Raw genomic sequence first — 19650 nt, 5'->3', positions numbered from 1 at the left:
CTAGGAAATGCTTTTCCACGTGTGTGCAAGTATATTTTGATAATTTCACCAAAATTTGACGTTAGCAAAGGGTCATCCATTATTTTCTTAAAAAAAAACTGGATCATTTGACATCTGCGTCCTACTTTTGAGTCATTCATACAAATTTTCCAATATCATCCCACTTTTAAATTTGTAACTTAACCTAAATTATATGAATCAACATGCTACCAACTTCCAAGTATGAGATTAACCTCTACTACACGTAGTTGTTAAAACAAAAGGTTGTTGACTATGTGTTTTTACAAACACTAACCCTCAGATCAATTAAAAGAACAAGCGGCAAGACGGCGATAAATCCCCTCGTGAAAGCTTGTAACTTTTTGTAACCCCCCACTATAAATTCTCATCTCCCCATTACCAAGCTAGTGGAATGAGATGATACCAAGACTCGTACGAACCGCCATGCCAAGTGCTACTCTGTTCTCTTCATCTGTTTCTCTCAAAAACCCTTCCTTGCATTTAGCCTCCTCCTCCTCTACTCTGTTCAATGGACGCCTTCTCAGGAATCACCTTCCTTGTCCCCTTCGCTCCCCAGCCGTTTCTCTTCGATGCTGCGCATCTTCTTCTTCTTTTGATCGAGTTCGCGTCTTGAATCCTGTAGTCGAAATGGACGGTAAGATATCATGTTTCTGCCCTATCAATCCGTTCTTATCAAGGTGAATTGAGTTTGATTTTGGATTTGTGTTTCTCACTGTAGTCCTTTTGGCTCTAAATCTGTTCGAAAACTTACTGAACTCTGTATTGTATTCTAGTTAAAACTTAGGATGCGTTTTGGATACTGAGTTGGTTATATAATCGATGATTATTATAGTCTATGAGTTATAATAGTCCGTGCTATTTTAGGTAGGAAAATAGTAAATACTATGACGAGGAAGAGGAAAAATTACAGAGGGCCTTTTATAGGACTAAATGAAAAATAATCCCCAAGTTTGAAAACAAATGAGTTTTGGCCTTACATTTACCCCTATGTGAAATTACCACTTTTAACTCCAAGTGCACAGCTTCTTCTTGCGTTCGCTTTTCATCATTCTTGACTCCTCTTATCTTTTTGTTCGCGTTGCTCTCCAACTAATCTCCACATAAAAGGGAGGAGAGAAAAGGGTAATCGATAAGAGAGAGAGATAAACAAGAAGAGAGAAGCTAGAAGCTAGAAGTTAAGTTAGAGGCTAGAAGCAAGAAGTGAGGAGAGAGAGAGAGAAAGAGAAGCTAGAAACTAGAAACTAATAGGGAGTAGCTAGAAGCTAGAAGCAAGAAGTGAGGAGGAATGAGGCCTACATGCGTGTTTTCGTTGGTCATTTCGATAATCTTACCTAGCAATGACATAAGCAGAAGTTGAAAAAAGACTTACATTTTCAAAAGTTGGGTCAAACTTTAGTTGGGCCTCTCAAAAGAGGCCATATGCACAAAAATCCCGAGGAAGGGAGAGGTTTTGAAATAATATTTACTATACTTAATTGCAGGGTATAAATAGTTGTAGACATCACATCACTATTATATTTGGAGTCCCAAACATGGACTATAATAACTCACACCACCAACTTCAAGCGAACTATGTTTTCTTCCCCTTCAAACATTTCTACATGAGCCTGACTTTTCTAGTTATAATAATTGAATTATGAAGATTCATGCGTTGTAAACTTGTCTTTTCCATTTGGGTGCTTCTTCCAGCTTGACCCTTTTTTTTCCTTTTCTTCTTTTCCCCCCTTCTTTTTGCTTCTTACAATTAGGTGATGAAATGACGAGGATCATATGGACAATGATAAAAGAGAAAGTATGATTACTTCTAAATGATTTTGTTTTTTCTATTTTAATCTCTTAGTGAATTTCTCTGATGCTGATTTTGTTTTCATAACATTGTAGCTTATCTTCCCGTTCCTGGATTTGGATATAAAATATTATGACTTGGGAATATTGAATCGAGATGCCACCGATGACAGGGTTACTATAGAGAGTGCAGAAGCCACTCTTAAGTATGTTCTGCTGTTAGAATTTCAACTATTATATATTGGTGATATCCTTATTTTGGATTCAACATTATTTGTTTGCTTGTGCTAAATGGCGTGGTCGTTCAAAAGTGGTAGGAAGCTGTTCAAACTATGAATAATGTATTTGTGGGTGGAAATCTGAGATAAGGAAGTAAACGAAATAGCTTGTAATTGATTGCATTGGGAACATGGCTACTGGTTTTTGCTTGGTTGTTATACTATATAAATCGTTGATGTTTGTATGTGGCCCTTTATTTATTATTTATTTTATTATTATTTTTTAATTTTAAATTTATAACTGAGGAAGGAAAATAATTAGTTAAGCTTGGCGAAGAGAGTATCATTGATGTCAAGGCTAGAAAAGTAAATAGGACTAAACCTTTGCTCAGTCAATGGGGTACCCGTTTTTCCCATGGAAGGGTGTCGAGGAGGTTGGATGCTTCTATTTGGTTAGGTGGGAGCCGGTGATGAGACCAGTTGAATGTGGTGAGTTGTGCATAGACAATGTTAGACTTTTCAATGAGGCTGTTTTGGCTATATGGTTGTGGTGTTTTCCTTTAGAGCTGAATATTCTATGGCACAAGATTATAGCAATTAATTATGGGCCTCACCTTTTTAAATGGGTCTCCCAGAGGCACATTCAGAAACCCTTGAAAAGCCATCTTTTTAGGTGGTCATTTTTCTGCCACTAATTTTGTTAATCCCTTTGTTAGGGATGGCTCAAACAGTTGTATCCTTTAGCTCTAAGGGTGAAGATCCATTGGACGAACTGTCACCGAAAACCAACCTATCAATTTTGATTAGTCAAAGGTTGACTGTGATGTAGCTTGAATGCTAAAAGGAGAGAAATCTCCAAGAACCAAATCAAGAGACTTTTTATTAATGAGAATGTGACCTAATACAAGGAGGCTTTCTCTATTTATAGAAAATTACGAGAGTCCTAAAAGGATAATTAAAAGAGATTAAAACTGAATTGGTAATTAAAATGTAATTAATCAAGGATTAACCAAGATTAACTTGATTTTATCAAAATGTCCCTATCCTATTCCATCATATTCTATCACTTCCAAAAGAAACTCGTCCTCGAGTTCTAAATCGGAAATGAAGATAAAAATAAAAAAGTAAGCCATTCAAAAGGAAACACCTTTGAACAATTGGGATCAATGACATCCAAATTTCTTGAGCCCAATTAATAGGTGGAATATTTATCTTTTCCCCACAAATCCAATAAATAGATGGTATATTTATCTTTTCCCTGTAAATCCTTTGTAAGATCTCCAACAATAATATTCTATGATCCTCAGTTGGTGAAAATAAATCATTTGACAATGTGAAACCCGTATCGAAAATTTGAAAATTGTTTATCTTTAGGCGTGGGTAGAAAATGGAAGATGCAAATTTTTCATGTAATTTTTTTGATATGCTTTGGCGACACATGCAGGCCAGTTAAACTGGGTAATTGGTCAAATCTTTTGAATTATGTTGTGCAACGGATAGGTCAATCTCATCTTCTTCCTCATATGAGTCACCTTCGTCAACTTTCAATTCAACATCTTGGATGTTGTCGTTAATTTCACTCGAAAACCTATTTTTTTTCAATTTCGAACATATCATCTTCCACGTTGATTCGTGGTCAACTACAATTAGGGTTTTGAACCTTTTCGAAGTAGGATGCCCATGGATATTGTTTTCTTTTGCTTCTGTCGTGTCTTTGCTTTCAACGTCCCCACCATCATTTTCATTAATCGATTGTTCCTCCTCGTCCGATTCATGTTGTGCAATCTCATAGTTAATCTTATTGATTTTTTTAACCTTACTGTTGACAATTTCTTCAATTTTTTTGTGCGGTTGGTCTTCATCTTTGCAATGGATTTCTTTTCCATTCGTTTCTTGCCCGATTTTACAGCTTCATCGGATGGATTCTTGATTTTCTTGCATTAATTCTTTTTTAAGTTCTTGCAAATGTTCAGAAAGTTGCTCCACGTTTTGAGTCATCTCTCCCAATAAACGTTGGATTTTCTTGGCTCCCTTCTTCATTTCCTCCGGTACTTTGGGATTGACGTTCCTTCCGGTTTACCAATGTATCCAGAGAATCCGGTAACCTCTTTCCTTACTTTAACTGCTGCAAAATATTTATCTAGTTCTATGGGAAATTCTACAGGCTTAATTGCAGGAGAAAAGTTAAACGACCAAAATTATTCCTCTTGGTTTTAGTCTATTAAAATGGCCCCTGAAGGGCGTCACAAGTTCGGTTATTTGACTAGCGAGATACCTAGACCTAGACCAGGGGATCTTCGAGAGCGCATTTGGAAAGAAGAGGATTCCTTGCTACGATCACTACTGATTAATAGTATGGAGCCTTAAATAGGGAAACCATTATTGTATGCTGCCACCGCTCGAGATATCTAGGATGCTGTTAAGAAATTATATTAAAAAAGGCAGAATGCATCTCGTCTTTACATTCTGCGCAAACAAGTTCACGAGTGCAAACAAGGGATGATGGATGCCACTTTTTACTGTAATAAACTGTCCCTATTCTGGCAGGAGTTGGACTTGTGTCGGAAATTATTTGGGATTGTCCGTGTGGAGGTATCTAGTTCCAGTATTCCATAATGGAGGAAGTAGATAGGGTATATGATTTCCTAGCTAGTTTGAACTCCAAATTCGATGCAGTTAAAGGCCTTATATTGGGACAGAGACCTATACCCTCTCTTATGGAAGTGTGCTATGAGGTTCGCCTTGAGGAAGAGAAATCCAGTGCTATGAACATCACTACTGTGTCACCTACTAATTCTGCTGCTTTTAGTACGAAATTATCTGGTAATGATGGTGACAAGCACAATAGGAAACAGACTCCAGTGTGTGAACATTGCAAAAAACCCTGACATGCATAGGAACAGTGTTTGAAATTACATGGTAGACCACCGAATGGTAGAAGATGCCCTCTGAATGACAAGTCCAACCCTGACTGTGCATTTGTAAGTGAATCTGCAAGTGCTTCCTAGTCACAACCTCAGGTGAATTGTCAAAGTGACTCTGCTGTCCCTTCTCTTGAGGCAATTGCTCGATCAGGTACATCACAACCCTTAAGTCTCCTAAGTATAAATGACAATAAACCATGGATACTTGATTCAAGGGCTATCATTTAATTGGGTCAGCTGATAACTTCCTAGCATATCTTCCGTGTGCTGATAATGAAACGACCAGGATTGCAAATGGGTCTTTTGCTCCTATTGCGGGCAAGGGTCATATTTCTCCCTTCCATGGTTTAACTTTACAGAATGGGCTACATGTACATAAAATATCTTACAATTTGCTATCTATTAGTAACACAACCCGAGATAAATTGTCAAGTTGCCTTCTCATTGGATAATGTTTTCTTTTAGGACTTGAACTCGGGGAAGACGATTGGCACTGCTCAGCACAATAGGGGACTCTACTTCCTTGATGACGATGCTTCTTCTAGGAACAACTATAGGACTAGTTTGTAATTTTCATATTTTTCAACTTTAGAAAAAGATTGTATGTTATAGCATTTTCGCTTTGGTCATCCAAAATTTCACTATATGAAATTTTTATTTCATCATTTATTCCATAAAGTTGATGTCTCTTCTCTTTCTTGTGATGTGTGCATTCGTGCAAAACAACATAGGACCACCTTTCCTTCTCAACCTTACAAATCTTCTCAGCCCTTTAATCTTATTCATAGTGAAGTTTGGGGTCCGTCTAGTATTACCGCCTCTTTAGGAAAATGTTGGTTTGTGACATTTATCGATGACCATACTCGTCTTACGTGGGTCTTTCTTCTTACTGACAAATTATAAGTTTCATCGATATTTCAACAATTTTACACCACTATTGAGACTCAGTTCAATACTAAAATTGCTATTCTTCGAAGTGATAATAGTCGTGAATTTCTCGATAATACTCTTTGTGAATTTCTGTTTTTCAAAGGATTTGTTCGCCAAAGTTTGTGTCACCTCAACAGAATGGAGTGGCTGAAAAGAAAAATCATCACCTCTTCGAGGTTGCCCGGTCTCTCATGCTATCTATCTCACTTCCATCTTATTTGTGGGGAGATGCATTTCTTACTACAACTCATCTTATTAACCGAATGCCTTTTCGTGTTCTCCAACTCCAAACCCCTCTGGAATGCCTCAAGGAGTCGTACCCGACCACACGACTCATTCCTGATGTTCCTCTCCGAGTTTTTGGGTGTTCTGTCTTTGCCATAGTCATGGCTCTAACCAAGCTAAGTTTACCCCTCGTGCTCAGAAATGTGTCTTCCTTGGATATCCTCTTCATTGGCGAGGTCATAAATGCTTCCATCCTTCTTCCTAGAAATACTTTATTTCCATGGATGTCACATCCCTTGAGGATAAACCCTTCTTCCCTGTTAGTCATCTTCAGGGGGAGAGTATTAGTGAAAAGGCTAACTGATCAACATCCTGTCCCTATTGATTTTCCTGAGCCCATCTTGAGTTCCCATGACACTGTTCTACCTACTAAATCAGTCCCTTGGCTAATATAATATAGGAAGAATCTCAGAAAAGAAATTGTCCCCTATTGCTCCGCCAGCTTCGGTCCATGAATTTGAACCAACACAAGCTCAAGGTACTACTGAGTGTGTCCATGATAATAACGATTTGTGTGTTGAGGATGATATTGTGAATGTAACTGAGAATGACAAGACCGATGTGTTAGTTCCAGAAAATAATAGAGTGGCAGACGGTGATGAGACTACAACATAAACACAAGAGAGTGAAATTCTATCCAACCTGAAACGTGCGTTCAAAATCCTACTACATGCGGGAAAGCAGATGAGAAGTCAGACAAACCTGGGATTATGATGCTTCTCTTGACATGCCAATTGCCTTGAGAAAGGGCACCAGGTCTTGCACTAAGTATCCTATGTATAGCTTTCTTTCTTACAGTAATCTGGCTTCTAAGTTCAGGGCTTTCACTGCCAGTCTTGACACAGCAACAATACCAAAAAACATACATGTGGTTATGGAGATTCTAGAGTGGAAGACTGTCGTTATGGAAGAAATGAGAGCTCTTGAAAAGAATAATACGTGGGACCTTGTTATTCCCCCAAAAGGACATAAAACAGTTGAGTGCAAGTGGGTGTTCGCTCTGAAGTATAAATCTGATGGTACTTTAGACAGTTACAAGGCCAGACTTGTAACAAAAGGGTTTACTCAGACTTATGGGGTAGATTATTCAGAAACTTTCTCTCCTGTAGCGAAGTTAAACATGATTCGGGTTCTTCTCTCTATTGTAGTAAATAAAGATTGACCTCTCCTCCAACTTGATGTGAAAAATGCCTTTCTAAATGGTGTAAAGAAGAAGAGGTGTATATGAGCCCTCCTTCAGGTTTTGAAGTTCAGTTTGATCATTAGGCATGTAAACTCAGGAAGTCATTGAAAAAAAAAAAAAAGGTGTTAACAAAGGTGTTAGCAAAGGTTTTGAAGTTCAGTTTGATCATTAGGCATGTAAACTCAGGAAGTCATTGAAAAAAAAAAAAAAGGTGTTAACAAAGTTCTAGTTGATAAAAAGAGATATCAACGTCTAGTGGAAAAGTTAATTTACTTATCACATACCAGACCAGACATTTCCTATGCTGCCAGTTTGTCAGTCAGTTTATGCAGGCATCTTATGAAGAACATATGGAAGTTGTGAATCGAATTCTGAGATATTTGAAAAGCACTCCTAGTAAAGGTCTAATGTTTAAAAAAACTGATAGGAAATGCATTGAGGCTATACTGACTTTGACGGTGCAGGATCAATGATTGACAGAAAGACTACCTCAGGGTACTATACCTTTATGTGGGGTAACCTGGTTACTTGGAGAAGTAAGAAGCAAAATGTAGTTGCTAGAAGTAGTGTAGAGGCTCAATACAGAGCTTATGAGTTTGGGAATTTGTAAAGAAATCTGGTTGAAGAAAGTACTGTCTGATCTTCATCATGATGGTGTCTTACCTATGAAACTCTATTGTGATAATGAAGCTGCCATAAGCATCGTCAATAATCTAGTACAACATGATCGAACGAAAGATGTGGAGATCGACCGACACTTTATAAAAGAGAAAATGGACAATGCTAGTATTTGTATTCAATATATTCCATCAAATCAACAAGTTTTAGATGTTCTCACTAAAGGGTTACTCAGGTAAAATTTTGACTCTTGCGTTAGCAAGTTGGGTTTGATTGATATCTATGCCCCAAATTGAGGGAGATTGTTGGAAATAAGGGACTTAGTTAATTGTTTATAGTCATGGGGTATTATAATTATTTACTTCACCCTATTTTTCGTTTTTGTATTTAGGCTTGTTGGAGCCTATAAATAAGAATCCTCATGTATTTCTCACATCATGTAAAAATTAATAAAACGGAGACTCTCTATCGTGGTTTTTTCTCCCCATTCTAGGATCCACATAAACCTTGTGGCTCCTCTTTTTCTCTTTTCTCTTTTAACAGAGAGAAAAAGGAAAATATTAGGTATTTAAGCACCTTGGAGAACCACACCCCAAAAGCCAACTAGTGAGGTGAGAGGGCCAAGTCACTTAAGTAACATATTAGTCATCTCATTCTAACTGATGTGGGACAAAGGTAGCCCATACTACCTTGGTTTGTAACAATATCCCATCCTCAGAAAGCCGATGTCCCAATATTGGACCGACGATACTTCACTCGGAAACACCCGGTCACAACCCTCTGCCGGTGCTCCTCTCCGAAACGTCGACAACCGACTCTGATACCGTTGTTAGGTACTTAAGTACCTTGGAGAATCACACCCCAAAAATCAGCTATTGAGATGAGAGAGCCAACCCATTTAGGTACCACATTGGTTATCCCGTTCTGACCGATGTGGGACAAAGGTAGCTCATACTACCATGGTTCCTAACAGAAAGCCTGAGAGAACCTGAAACAAGTTAAATATTATATATTTTAAAAATCTAATCAATAATGTTGGTTTCTCAAATTTGCTTTTCTGATTGCAAAGACTAGTTGGCCAGTTGACAGTTTGGTCGACTTTTTTCAGTCGGATTAGTTTTCAGATATAGGTGTGCATCTGTAGCCTTTTTTTCAAGTAATTCGTATTTCTTTAACTTTGGCTTTCAGCACTCTCTGTTGCGTAGGGAAAGCGTTGGATGTGGCGGGAGGTCCATCTTTGACTAGGTAGTGGAAATATTTGTTGTTGGTCTCCCAATCCCTCTAATGGGTTTTCTTGTTGCTCTTTTCTCCTCTTTTTGGGCACCCACAGTACAACTGAAAACCCTTTATTATCCTTGTGTAAGAATTTCCAAGAAGGTTAAGTTATTTGTCAAGTAGGTATTACATGGGAGAGTCAACATTATGGATTGCATTCAGAGACGTTCTTTTTTCTTCGGCATGGTCTGTAGTGGTGTATTCTTTGTTGGGATGGCGTTGAGAATTTGAGTCATGTTCTTTGGAGATGCAAGTTTGCGCTCTCAATTTGGGATTCTTTTCTGGAGATGTTTGGTATGAATGTGGTTAGTTATGTTTATTGTCGTCTCATTATGGAGGTGGTCTTACTCCATCCACTCTTTCGAGATAAGGGTTGTACAGTTTTTTCTTTTTAAAAAAAGTTTATGGAGCATTTGGCCAGAGAGAAATGAAAGAATTTTTAGAGGGATTGTGGTCTCTTGTCAAGTTTAATGCCTCTCTTCAGACATCTATTTGAAAATGCTTATCTACTTATTCTCGGTCATATTATTTTGGATTGGAGCCCTTTATTTATTATTATTAATTTTTTTAATTTGTTAGGTTTTTAGGTGTTGTTTGGATCCAATTATTGGTTGTTGTTTTTGTATGCTCCTTTTGTTTTCTTTATTCATTCTCAATGAAAGCAGTTTGTATGTATAAAAAAAAAATATTACGCATTACTTGAGTTCTTTTTCTTGACTCAAAGTAGTTCTTTTGGTCCTTCTAACCTTCTGAATGCAGGTACAATGTTGCCGTAAAATGTGCTACGATCACTCCAGGTTTGTCATTTGTGTCCATGTTTGTTTTGTATTTTACAATTTCAATCATTAAATGATAGCAAATGATTATCAGCTTTAGTCGATATCTCTTGATCTCTCTCATTTTTTTCAGATGAGGCCAGAGTCAAAGAGTTTGGACTTAAATCTATGTGGAGAAGTCCCAATGGCACAATTAGGAACATTCTTAATGGTTTGTTTTCTAAATACATACTCTTATTCTCAAGGGAAAGTATCACAGTTTTTTAGGAAATTGAAGATGGTAAAGCTTATACACATCATGTGGAGATTTATTAATAAAATTAGGTTTTCCACTTTATGGAAGAGGTATCTTGGTTTTTGAAGCTGAGGGAGTTGCTGGCTTCCTCAATTTGCTTCAGTTTCTTCTTCTAATTTTTAATAAGAAACAATGTAAATGTATTAATTAATCACAAACTCAATGCAACCTAGAGGCGGAGGGGGTGAAAAACTCCCTCCCCAAAGGAAAACTAGTGAAGAACTGCCTCCCAATCACTGAAGACTTGAGGTAGGCTATAATCTCTCTCTCACACACACACACAAAAGCATGCACACATGCAAAAAAAAAAAAAAAAAGCAAGCTTCAGTTAGCTCTCTTGCATCAATTATGATATGCAATATGATCCCTAAACCCTTAGGGGGCATTTCACCTCTAAATACTCTTAAGAAGATCAAGCTATTTATGTGGACTTGGCTGCAAGATCTTCCAAAAGTTTAGAAAAGGTTTCCCCCTGGGCTCTGTCCTAACTGGTATGTGCTATGTGAAAAAGCAATGAAGGATACGACTCATCTAAATGTTGGACACTAGTGTTTGGCGCTTTCATTTTGCTATGATGATTTTGTTTTCCTTAAAGTATTACAAATGATTTAGTGCAAGTGTTATTGGACTCAACACTACCTAGAAAGAGGGAAAAAAAAGGAAAAAAAGAAAGAAAGGAGGAGAATCTTATATTCTTACGTGGTTAAGATTTCGTAATTGGGAATATTCTTTTTAATGTCCTATATTAAAAGTATGAGTTTCATAATTATATGTATTTTTTTTTGTACAGGCACTGTTTTCCGAGAACCTATCTTATGTCAAAACATCCCAAGAATTGTTCCTGGTAATTTTCATTGTCTAACCTTTTGTCCTGTAATCCATTATGGAACATAATATAATACTTGGTTAATACAGGTTGGAAGAAGCCCATATGTATTGGTAGGCATGCTTTTGGTGACCAATACCGTGCCACTGATACTGTCATCCCAGGGCCTGGAAAGCTTAAAATGGTGTTCAGTAAGATAACTTTTTTTTCTTTACACATTCTCATGTATTGCTCTGGGACAACTGTTTTTCCATCCCCAAACTTTTCATGATCTTTCTACTCTTATCTATTTTACCTTTTTGTTTCTATTCAGTTCCAGAAAATGGGGAGGCACCAAGAGAGCTCGAGGTTTATGACTTCAAAGGACCAGGCATTGCACTTACAATGTATAATGTTGACGAGGTTAGTTCTTTTATTTCTTTTCTTGAACTTGTTCATTTTTTGTATCACGTAAATGACCCTTTTAAGTTTAACTCATTCCTACGCAACTGGCAGTCCATTCAAGCATTTGCAGAGTCCTCAATGTCACTGGCATTTGAGAAGAAGTGGCCCCTGTATTTGAGCACTAAAAATACAATTCTCAAGAAATATGATGGCAGGTAATTTTTACTTCGTTCCCTGTACCTAGTTGCTTGTGCGGTTGATATCTACTTTCAGTTTCCTAGATATTGTCAATGTGATATTTTATTTTAATACTGGCCTGCAGATTTAAGGATATATTTCAAAAAGTGTATGAGGAAAAGTGGAAGCAGAAGTTTGAAGAAAATTCAATATGGTACATTACATTTATGGTTCTCAAGAGTTATGTATGCGTAATCTATTGCCCATCGCTGAATATATTTTACTTTGGCATTTAGGTACGAACATCGGCTTATTGATGACATGGTAGCATATGCTGTAAAAAGTGAAGGTGGATACGTTTGGGCTTGCAAGAATTATGATGGGGACGTTCAGAGTGATTTACTTGCACAGGGTGATGCTATCAACTTTTCTAATTGCCTGGATTCTCTTAATATTACATGCTTTTATAATTTTTAATATTAATAAATATCTTACAATATTATTAACTAGAGAACTACATCTATCAACTTTTATCTTCTGTATTATGTATTATACCTCAGTTTCATTCTTAATGTCTTGCATTGATCAGAGAATGCAAGTTTCTCTTAGACGTTAACATCACGTATTTTGTTGATAAAATGATCTCTGTTGGTTGCATCGAGTCTGAATGCTTATTTTCCATTGCAGGCTTTGGTTCTTTGGGGCTAATGACTTCTGTGTTGGTGGGTATTTAACACTTTAGAATATGAACTGTATCATCTCCATGGACTCATTTCCTTAACAAACGCCTTAAAAGTTGAGATTTATTGCAGTTGTCATCTGATGGGAAGACGTTGGAAGCTGAGGCAGCTCATGGCACTGTAACACGGCATTACCGATTACATCAAAAGGGACAAGAAACCAGTACAAATAGTATTGCTTCTATTTTTGCATGGACGCGGGGCCTTGAGCATAGGTATACCCAAGTTCTATCTTTGGCCGGATGATTCTCAAAGTGTCCATAGTTGTATTGCTGTCTTATTTTAAAGAAGAAACATTTCATTGAATAAATGAAATAAAGGGAGACCCCAAAGCACTTATAGGTAATTAGAGAAGATATTTCCTATTTGAAACTAAATAAGAAAGACTAAAGTGCTTAAAAAGGTGCCTATTTTTGCATCAATACATAGCTGTAGAGAGAACTAAACCCATAGTTGTACTGCTATGTAATATTTGCCTTTCAGGTTTTTTAGATTATTTGATACTTCAATGTAGTTTACAACGCGGTTTAAAGTTCTTGAGGTAGGAAATAAAGTTCTGCCTTCACTACAGGCACCAAAACCAACCATCGGTTCACTAAACTAAACTGCTGCAACTTTATAATTTATTGTTAGATTTTCCATTATCGTAAATATCTTGTTATATTTTTCTTTTCTTTGCTTTCCTTCTTTGGTCACTCTTGTACACTTGTAATTCATATCTTTGGTGAATGGAATAGAGTATTTTGATTCTCTCTCAAACCTAAGAGTTTTACATGGTATCAGAGCGCTCTAAAAAAAAGGGTTTTGTGACTTAGAGTTTGAGAATTTAGAACCTGTTTGTATTACATCTAGGGTTTTGTGGAGGGGTGAGTTTATACTCTTGCTCACCGCCTCTGTCTTCGGTTTGTTCGCCGTCGGAGAAAAGGGAGGGTCGTTTTTCTTCGCTATTTTTTGACACAGCCCAGTCCATCGAGGAGCCTAGTCGTCGATCTATAAAACCCCAAAGTCCGACATCCATCTGACTGGCACGTGAGTTCCCTTCTGTTGTCGATCCATGCGTCGGCGCGTATAGGTGCGTGCGCGGCCGGTTCCAGTTCATCTTCTGTGGGTTTCCTCGGTTTTGTTGACTCTCCTTGGTGGTGTGTTTGTTTGGACTATATACTCACTGTTCACGGTTCATTGAAAGAAAAAAAAGTATCTCTTCGGTAAATTAGGATTTGATTCTCTTTTGTCTTGTGTTTCTTTTTTGAGGTAATGATTGATAAGAAACCAATAGTCATGTCTGAGATGGTTCCTATGGTGTCAAAAGTAACTGAACACAAGTTGAATGGATCCAATTACTATTCATGGAGATCAAATGTTTGCCACTTTATTAGGAGCATGTAGATGGATGGTCACATCACGAAAGTGCCATCGATTAATGTTACTAAAAAGGTTTGATGGTGGGACGATTCAAGAATACTTCTACAAATCAAGAATTCTATTGACTGTGAAATTGTTGAATTAGTAAACCACTGCGAATCAGTCAAGGAACTATTGGAATATTTGGATTTTCTTTATTTTGGGAAAGAGGACAACAGTAAAGTGTTTGATGTTTGTAAGATTCTCTATCAACTTGATCAAGGAGAAAAAATCTCTTAGAAGCTACTTTAAGGAGGTCAAAAATACATGTGCGGAATTCAATGCCCTAATGCTAATCAACACAGATCCAAAAGTTCTAATGACTCAATCTGAAAAGTTTATCATGAGTTTTTTTAGTTGGTTTTGCACCTAAATATGAGATGGCCAAAGATCAAGTGTTGTCAAACTCAAATATCTCATCGTTGGAAGAAGCTTATACTCTAATACTTCATACAGAGAAGCCACAAGCAGTTATGTCATCTGATTCTAGCAGTGCTTTGATTGGGTGCACAGATGATTATAAAGGTAATAAGGGGATTGAATCAAATAGCTCTAAAGGTCATCCCAATAACCAAAGACCAAATTCAGGAGGTGTTATTTGCTATTACTGTCGTAAACCTGGCCATACGAAACGTGAATGTAGAAGATTGATGAATAAGGGTCAGTGGGTGCCATCTGTACATGTTGCTTCTACTCCTGATAATCTTGACAAGTCAATTACGATTTTGGCAGAGGAGTTTGCTAAATTTCAACAATCTCAAGAGTCATTGATGACATCATCTTCTACTCCCATTATGGCCATCACAAAGATAGGTAATATCTCTTAATACCTTCTTTCCTCCACGTCAAAATGGATCGACTCTGGCACTATAGACCATATGACAGGTAACCCCACGTTATTCTCTAACCTTTGTACATCTACCTCTTCACCTAATGTCACTATAATTGATGGAACCTTCGCTCCTGTTATAGCATCCGGAACCGTCCATCTTACTGAATCAATTTCTTTGTTCATCCGCTTTAAATTTACCACATTTCTCGTTTAATTTGATTTCGGTCAGTAAACTCACTTGTGATCTTCATTGTTGTGTCTCTTTTTTTTTTTTTTTTCCTAGTTATTGCTTATTTCAGGGTCTTACGACAAAGTAGACTATTGGTAAAGGGTGTGAATTTAGAAGTCTTTACATCTTTGAACCACAAATACCTACAGCCATCACATGCTCTAGCGTGTCGTCTCCCTTTGAAGAGCATTGTCGTTTGGGTCATCCGTCTATCTCTGTGTTGAAAAGTCTTTGTCCACCGTTTCAACATTTGCTTTTTTAGATTGTGATGTCAGTTTGCTAAATTTCATTGTTTGAGTTTGTATCCTCGAGTCAATAAACGAGCTAGTGCTCCTTTTGAATTAGCCCATTATGATGTTTGGTGTCCATGTCCTATAGAGTCCAAAGGAGGGTTTAGGTATTTTGCTACATTTGTCGATGACTATTCTCGTGTTACCTGGTTATATTTAATGAAAAATCGTTTTGAGTTGCTTTCTCATTTTCGTAACTTCCATGTTGAAATTCGAACTCAGTTTAATGGTGCTCTTAAAATCTTACGGAGTGATAATGCTAAGGAATATTTCTCTCATGCACTCCAGTCTTATTTAGATGCCTATGGCATTCTTCATCAATCTTCTTGTGTCGACACTCCATCTCAAAATGGGGTTTGTAGAACGAAAGAATCGTCATCTCCTTAAGACAGTCAGAGCCTTGATGTTTCAGATGCATGTTCCAAAATCCTTTTAGGGTGATGTTGTTTCCACAACTTGTTTCTTAATAAATCGCATGCTCTCTTCCATTCTTAAAGGTGAGATACCTTTTCGTACTTTATGGCCCAAACAAAATTTGTTTCTCATTTTACCTAAAATATTTAGTTCTACTTGCTTTGTTCGGGATATTCGGCCTCAAATACCAAGCTGGATCCAAATTCCTTAAAATGTATCCTTGGTTATTCCCGTGTTCAAAAGAGGTATCGGTGTTATTGTCCTAGTCTAAATAAATATCTTGTCTCTCCTGATGCATTCCTGATTTTTTTCCATCGCTGTCTTTCTCTTCGAATAAGAGTCAGGGGGAGCATAAAGAATTAGAGGATGATTTCCTTGTCTACACAATTGTTTCCCCTTCTAATCCTCTTCCTGTGGCTACCTCTACTCTTCCACCCACCGTTAAGGTCTATACTCAATGACAACCTCCTTCAGTTCCATGCCTTGTACCAGAGGCTTCTTCGTCTCCTTCAGTTCTATGTCTTGTACTAGAAGTTTCTTCGTCTCTTTCAATTTCATGCCCTATACCAGAGGCTTCTTTGTCTTCTTCAGTTCCATGCCCTGTTCCAGAGGTTTCTTTGCCTCCTTCGATTCTATGCCCTGTACTAGAGTCTTCTTTGTCATTGGATCCGGAAACGAAATGAGTGAAGATCTTCCTATTGCTCTGCGTAAAGGTAAACGTAAGTATGCTCATCCTGTTTCCTCTTTTGTTTCATATAACCATTTGTTGTCTTCCACATGTTCATTTATTGCATCCTTAGAGTCTGTATCCATCCCTAAAACTGTTCATGAAGCTCTGTCTCATCTTGGTTGGTGTGTCGCAATGGTGGAGGAGATAACTACCTTAAATGATAATTGTACTTGAGATTTAGTTTCTCACCCTGCAGGAAAGAAAGCTATCGGTTGCAAATGGATGTTTGCGGTTAAAGTCAATCCTGATGGTTTTGTTGCTCGGTTAAAAGCATGCGTGAAAGGCTACGCACAAACTTATGGCGTTGACTATGTTGATACGTTTTCTTCTGCAGCAAAAATGGCATATGTGAGGTGGTTTATTTCATTAGCTTCAATCAATCATTGGCCTCTACATCAACTTGATATTAAAAATGCATTTCTTCATGGTGATCTTCAAAAAGAGGTGTATATGGAGCAACCACCACAGTTTGTTGCTCAAGAGGAGAATGGAACGGTGTGTCGCCTTCATAAATCTTTGTATGGATTAAAGCAGAGTCCACGGGCTTGGTTTGGTAAATTTAATTAGGTGATTGAAAACTTTGGAATGCGGAAGAGCACGTCAGATCATTCGGTCTTTTTTAAGAGATCTAAGGGTGGTGTCATCTTGTTAGTCGTATATGTTGATAATATTGTGATTATTGGTGATGATTATTTAGGTATTTTGTCCCTGAAGACCTTTCTTCATAGTCAATTCCATACAAAAGATTTGGACATGTTGAAATACTTCTTAGGAATTGAGGTAATAGAAGCAAGAAAGGAATACTATTATCATAGAGAAAATATGTACTTGATTTGTTGACTGAAACAGGGAAACTAGGGGCTAATCTATGTAGTACTCCAATGATGCTCAACCTACAACTCACAAAAGATGGAGAATTGCTAAAAGATCTTGAAAGATATAGGAGGTTAGTGGGAAAACATAATTACCTTACCGTGACTCGACCCGACATAGCCTATTTAGTGAGTCTTGTGAGTCAGTACATGTCATGCCCTACAGTTGATCATTTGGCTACATTAGAACAAATTATGTATTATTTGAAGGTTGCTCCTAGGCGTAGTTTATTATATAAGGATTATAGTCATACTAATATTGAATGTTTCTCAGACTCCGATTGGGTCTGATATATCTAAAGAAGACAAAAGATCAACTTCAAGATATTGTGTTTTTGTTAGTAGTAATTTGATTTCTTGGAAGATTAAGAAGCAAAATATGGTATCATGTTCAAGTGTGGAATCAAAATATAGAGTAATGACACAGTCTGTGTGTGAATTGATTTGGATATCTCAACTTCTTGTTGAGTTGGGATTTGAAATCACCACATCGACAAAGTTGTGGTGTGATAATCAAGCAGCACTTCATATCGCGTCTAATCCAATATTTCATGAAAGGACTAAACATATTGAAGTTGATTGCTATTTTGTACGTGAGAAAATTCAACAAGGTTTGGTATCTACAGTATATGTGAAGACTGGAGAACAATCAGGAGATATCTTCACGAATGCATTGAATGGAACACGTATAGATTATCTATGTAACAAGTTAGGCATAATTAACATATATGCGGGGCGTGTTATAGTTCTATTGTTAGGGATTTCCAATATTGTAAAAATTTCTTGTTATATATTTTTTTTCTATGCTTTCCTTTTTTGGTCACACTTGTACACTTCTGATTCTCTTCGAACCTAAGAGTTTTGCTTTGTTAAGTAGTGAAATAAGTAGGAACTGATAATTGTCGGCTGTATTTTGTTCAGGGCCAAATTAGATAAAAACGAGAGGCTACTGGATTTTGTTCAGAAGTTGGAAGCTTCATGCATTGAAACGGTGGAATCCGGGAAAATGACAAAGGATCTTGCCCTGCTGATACACGGACCGAAGTAAAAGTTTAAACATTTCATCTCATTCACTACTTTGACATTTCAAGTTTAGAATTATTTAGATGTGTACGATTTTCACAGGGTATCAAGGGAGTTTTACTTGAACACCGAGGAATTTATTGATGCCGTAGCACACAATCTGCTGGCGAAACTCCAACGATCGCCTGTAACGGTTAACTAAATGACTTCGTTATTAAAGATGGAGATTTGGTTTTCAGGTGAGATGATTCTTTACTAGCTCTTTTACAGAAGCAGAAGTTGGTTTTGTGATAGCCACGTACATTTTAGCAAAATTGTTTATCTTTATAGTTTACACCAAACAATTCAGTTTGCCTGATATTGATTTCGAAGTATTTGTTTACTTATTGCTGAATGTAGAAAATTACTAGTTAAATTTAGCTGTGAATATAATGAATCTTTGGTGGTCTGTTTCTGTGATAGTTTGTGTTATAAAATTGAAAATATTGGTTTAAATACTACTTTGGTCTCTCTATACTTTTGGTTTTCGTTCCTTTTGGTCCCTATACTTTTAAAAATATTCATTTTGGTTCTTGTATTTTTAATTTTTGTTAATTTTGGTCTTTATATTTTCTAAGAGTGACCATTTTGGTCTCTTTATTTTTATTTTTATTTTATTAAGGGATAAAAATAGTACAAAAAAATGAATCCAAGTTGAAAATACAAAGATCAAAATGTTCTTTTGAAAGTAGAAAGATAAAAATGAATAAAAATGGAAAATATGGGGATCAAAATTAAATATTGAACCAAAGTCGAAAGTACAAGGATCAAAATAATATCTAAATAAAAAATGTTTGATCAATTCCTCTTCTAGATTTGTTAATTAATAGAACTGGAAATCAGTAGCCTTTTTTTCCCGTTTGGTAGCTTGTTTTGAAATAATTTGATGAAGTCTTAAATAAGGACCTCTGTACATAAGAAACATACAAGGATAACCATGTCTTGTATCAGTGAAACCCATAATAGACCCTTCTCAAGAGCCTTTTCTCTCTTCTGGCAGGTCTTTTTCCCATTTGTTTGTCCACATGCCTGGGCCGTTTATTTCGTAGGAATGCTAGATATCGCGAGGTGAGTATCTACTAACTAGATTCTCACATCGTCTTATAAGAATATGAGATACCTGGGAATCTGATGTCTATAAACAAGGCATTTGATTCGTGCTCGATTTTGAATCAAGAATTCTATAAATCACATTTTTGGTGGGATTTCTTTTTCTGGAATACTTTCTTTCATCAATTTTGGTCATGCCGACTCTCATTTCTATACCTGAAAATAATTAGAAGGAAATTGATGTAATGTTTTAACAGTTACATTGCTTGATGCAATTTGCTTATATTTATATGTGAAAACTAAATAGAATAAAATTGATGAGGTTGTATAACA

General features: G+C 36.8%; 1 protein-coding gene across 1 annotated transcript; it reads left to right on the top strand.

The window, feature by feature from the left end:
* Nucleotides 1-285: 285 nt before the first annotated feature.
* LOC120080113 (isocitrate dehydrogenase [NADP]) lies at nt 286-19650 on the top strand. The gene is made up of 16 exons (XM_039034672.2): nt 286-655; nt 1770-1813; nt 1903-2012; nt 9999-10036; nt 10149-10226; nt 11101-11154; nt 11226-11327; nt 11450-11538; nt 11632-11735; nt 11843-11911; nt 11994-12109; nt 12385-12419; nt 12510-12652; nt 18127-18249; nt 18331-18467; nt 19268-19650. Exons 1-15 carry the CDS (start codon nt 418-420, stop codon nt 18428-18430), a joined length of 1443 nt encoding a protein of 480 aa, XP_038890600.1. The 5' UTR covers nt 286-417; the 3' UTR covers nt 18431-18467; nt 19268-19650.

The sequence above is a fragment of the Benincasa hispida genome, chromosome 6 (genome assembly GCF_027475165.1).
Source record: "Benincasa hispida cultivar pf3 chromosome 6, pf3_genome.v1.1, whole genome shotgun sequence".
In the NCBI taxonomy this organism is placed as follows: domain Eukaryota; kingdom Viridiplantae; phylum Streptophyta; class Magnoliopsida; order Cucurbitales; family Cucurbitaceae; genus Benincasa; species Benincasa hispida.
Note: the sequence above shows the minus strand (reverse complement) of the source record. Positions and strands in the feature narration are given on the sequence as shown.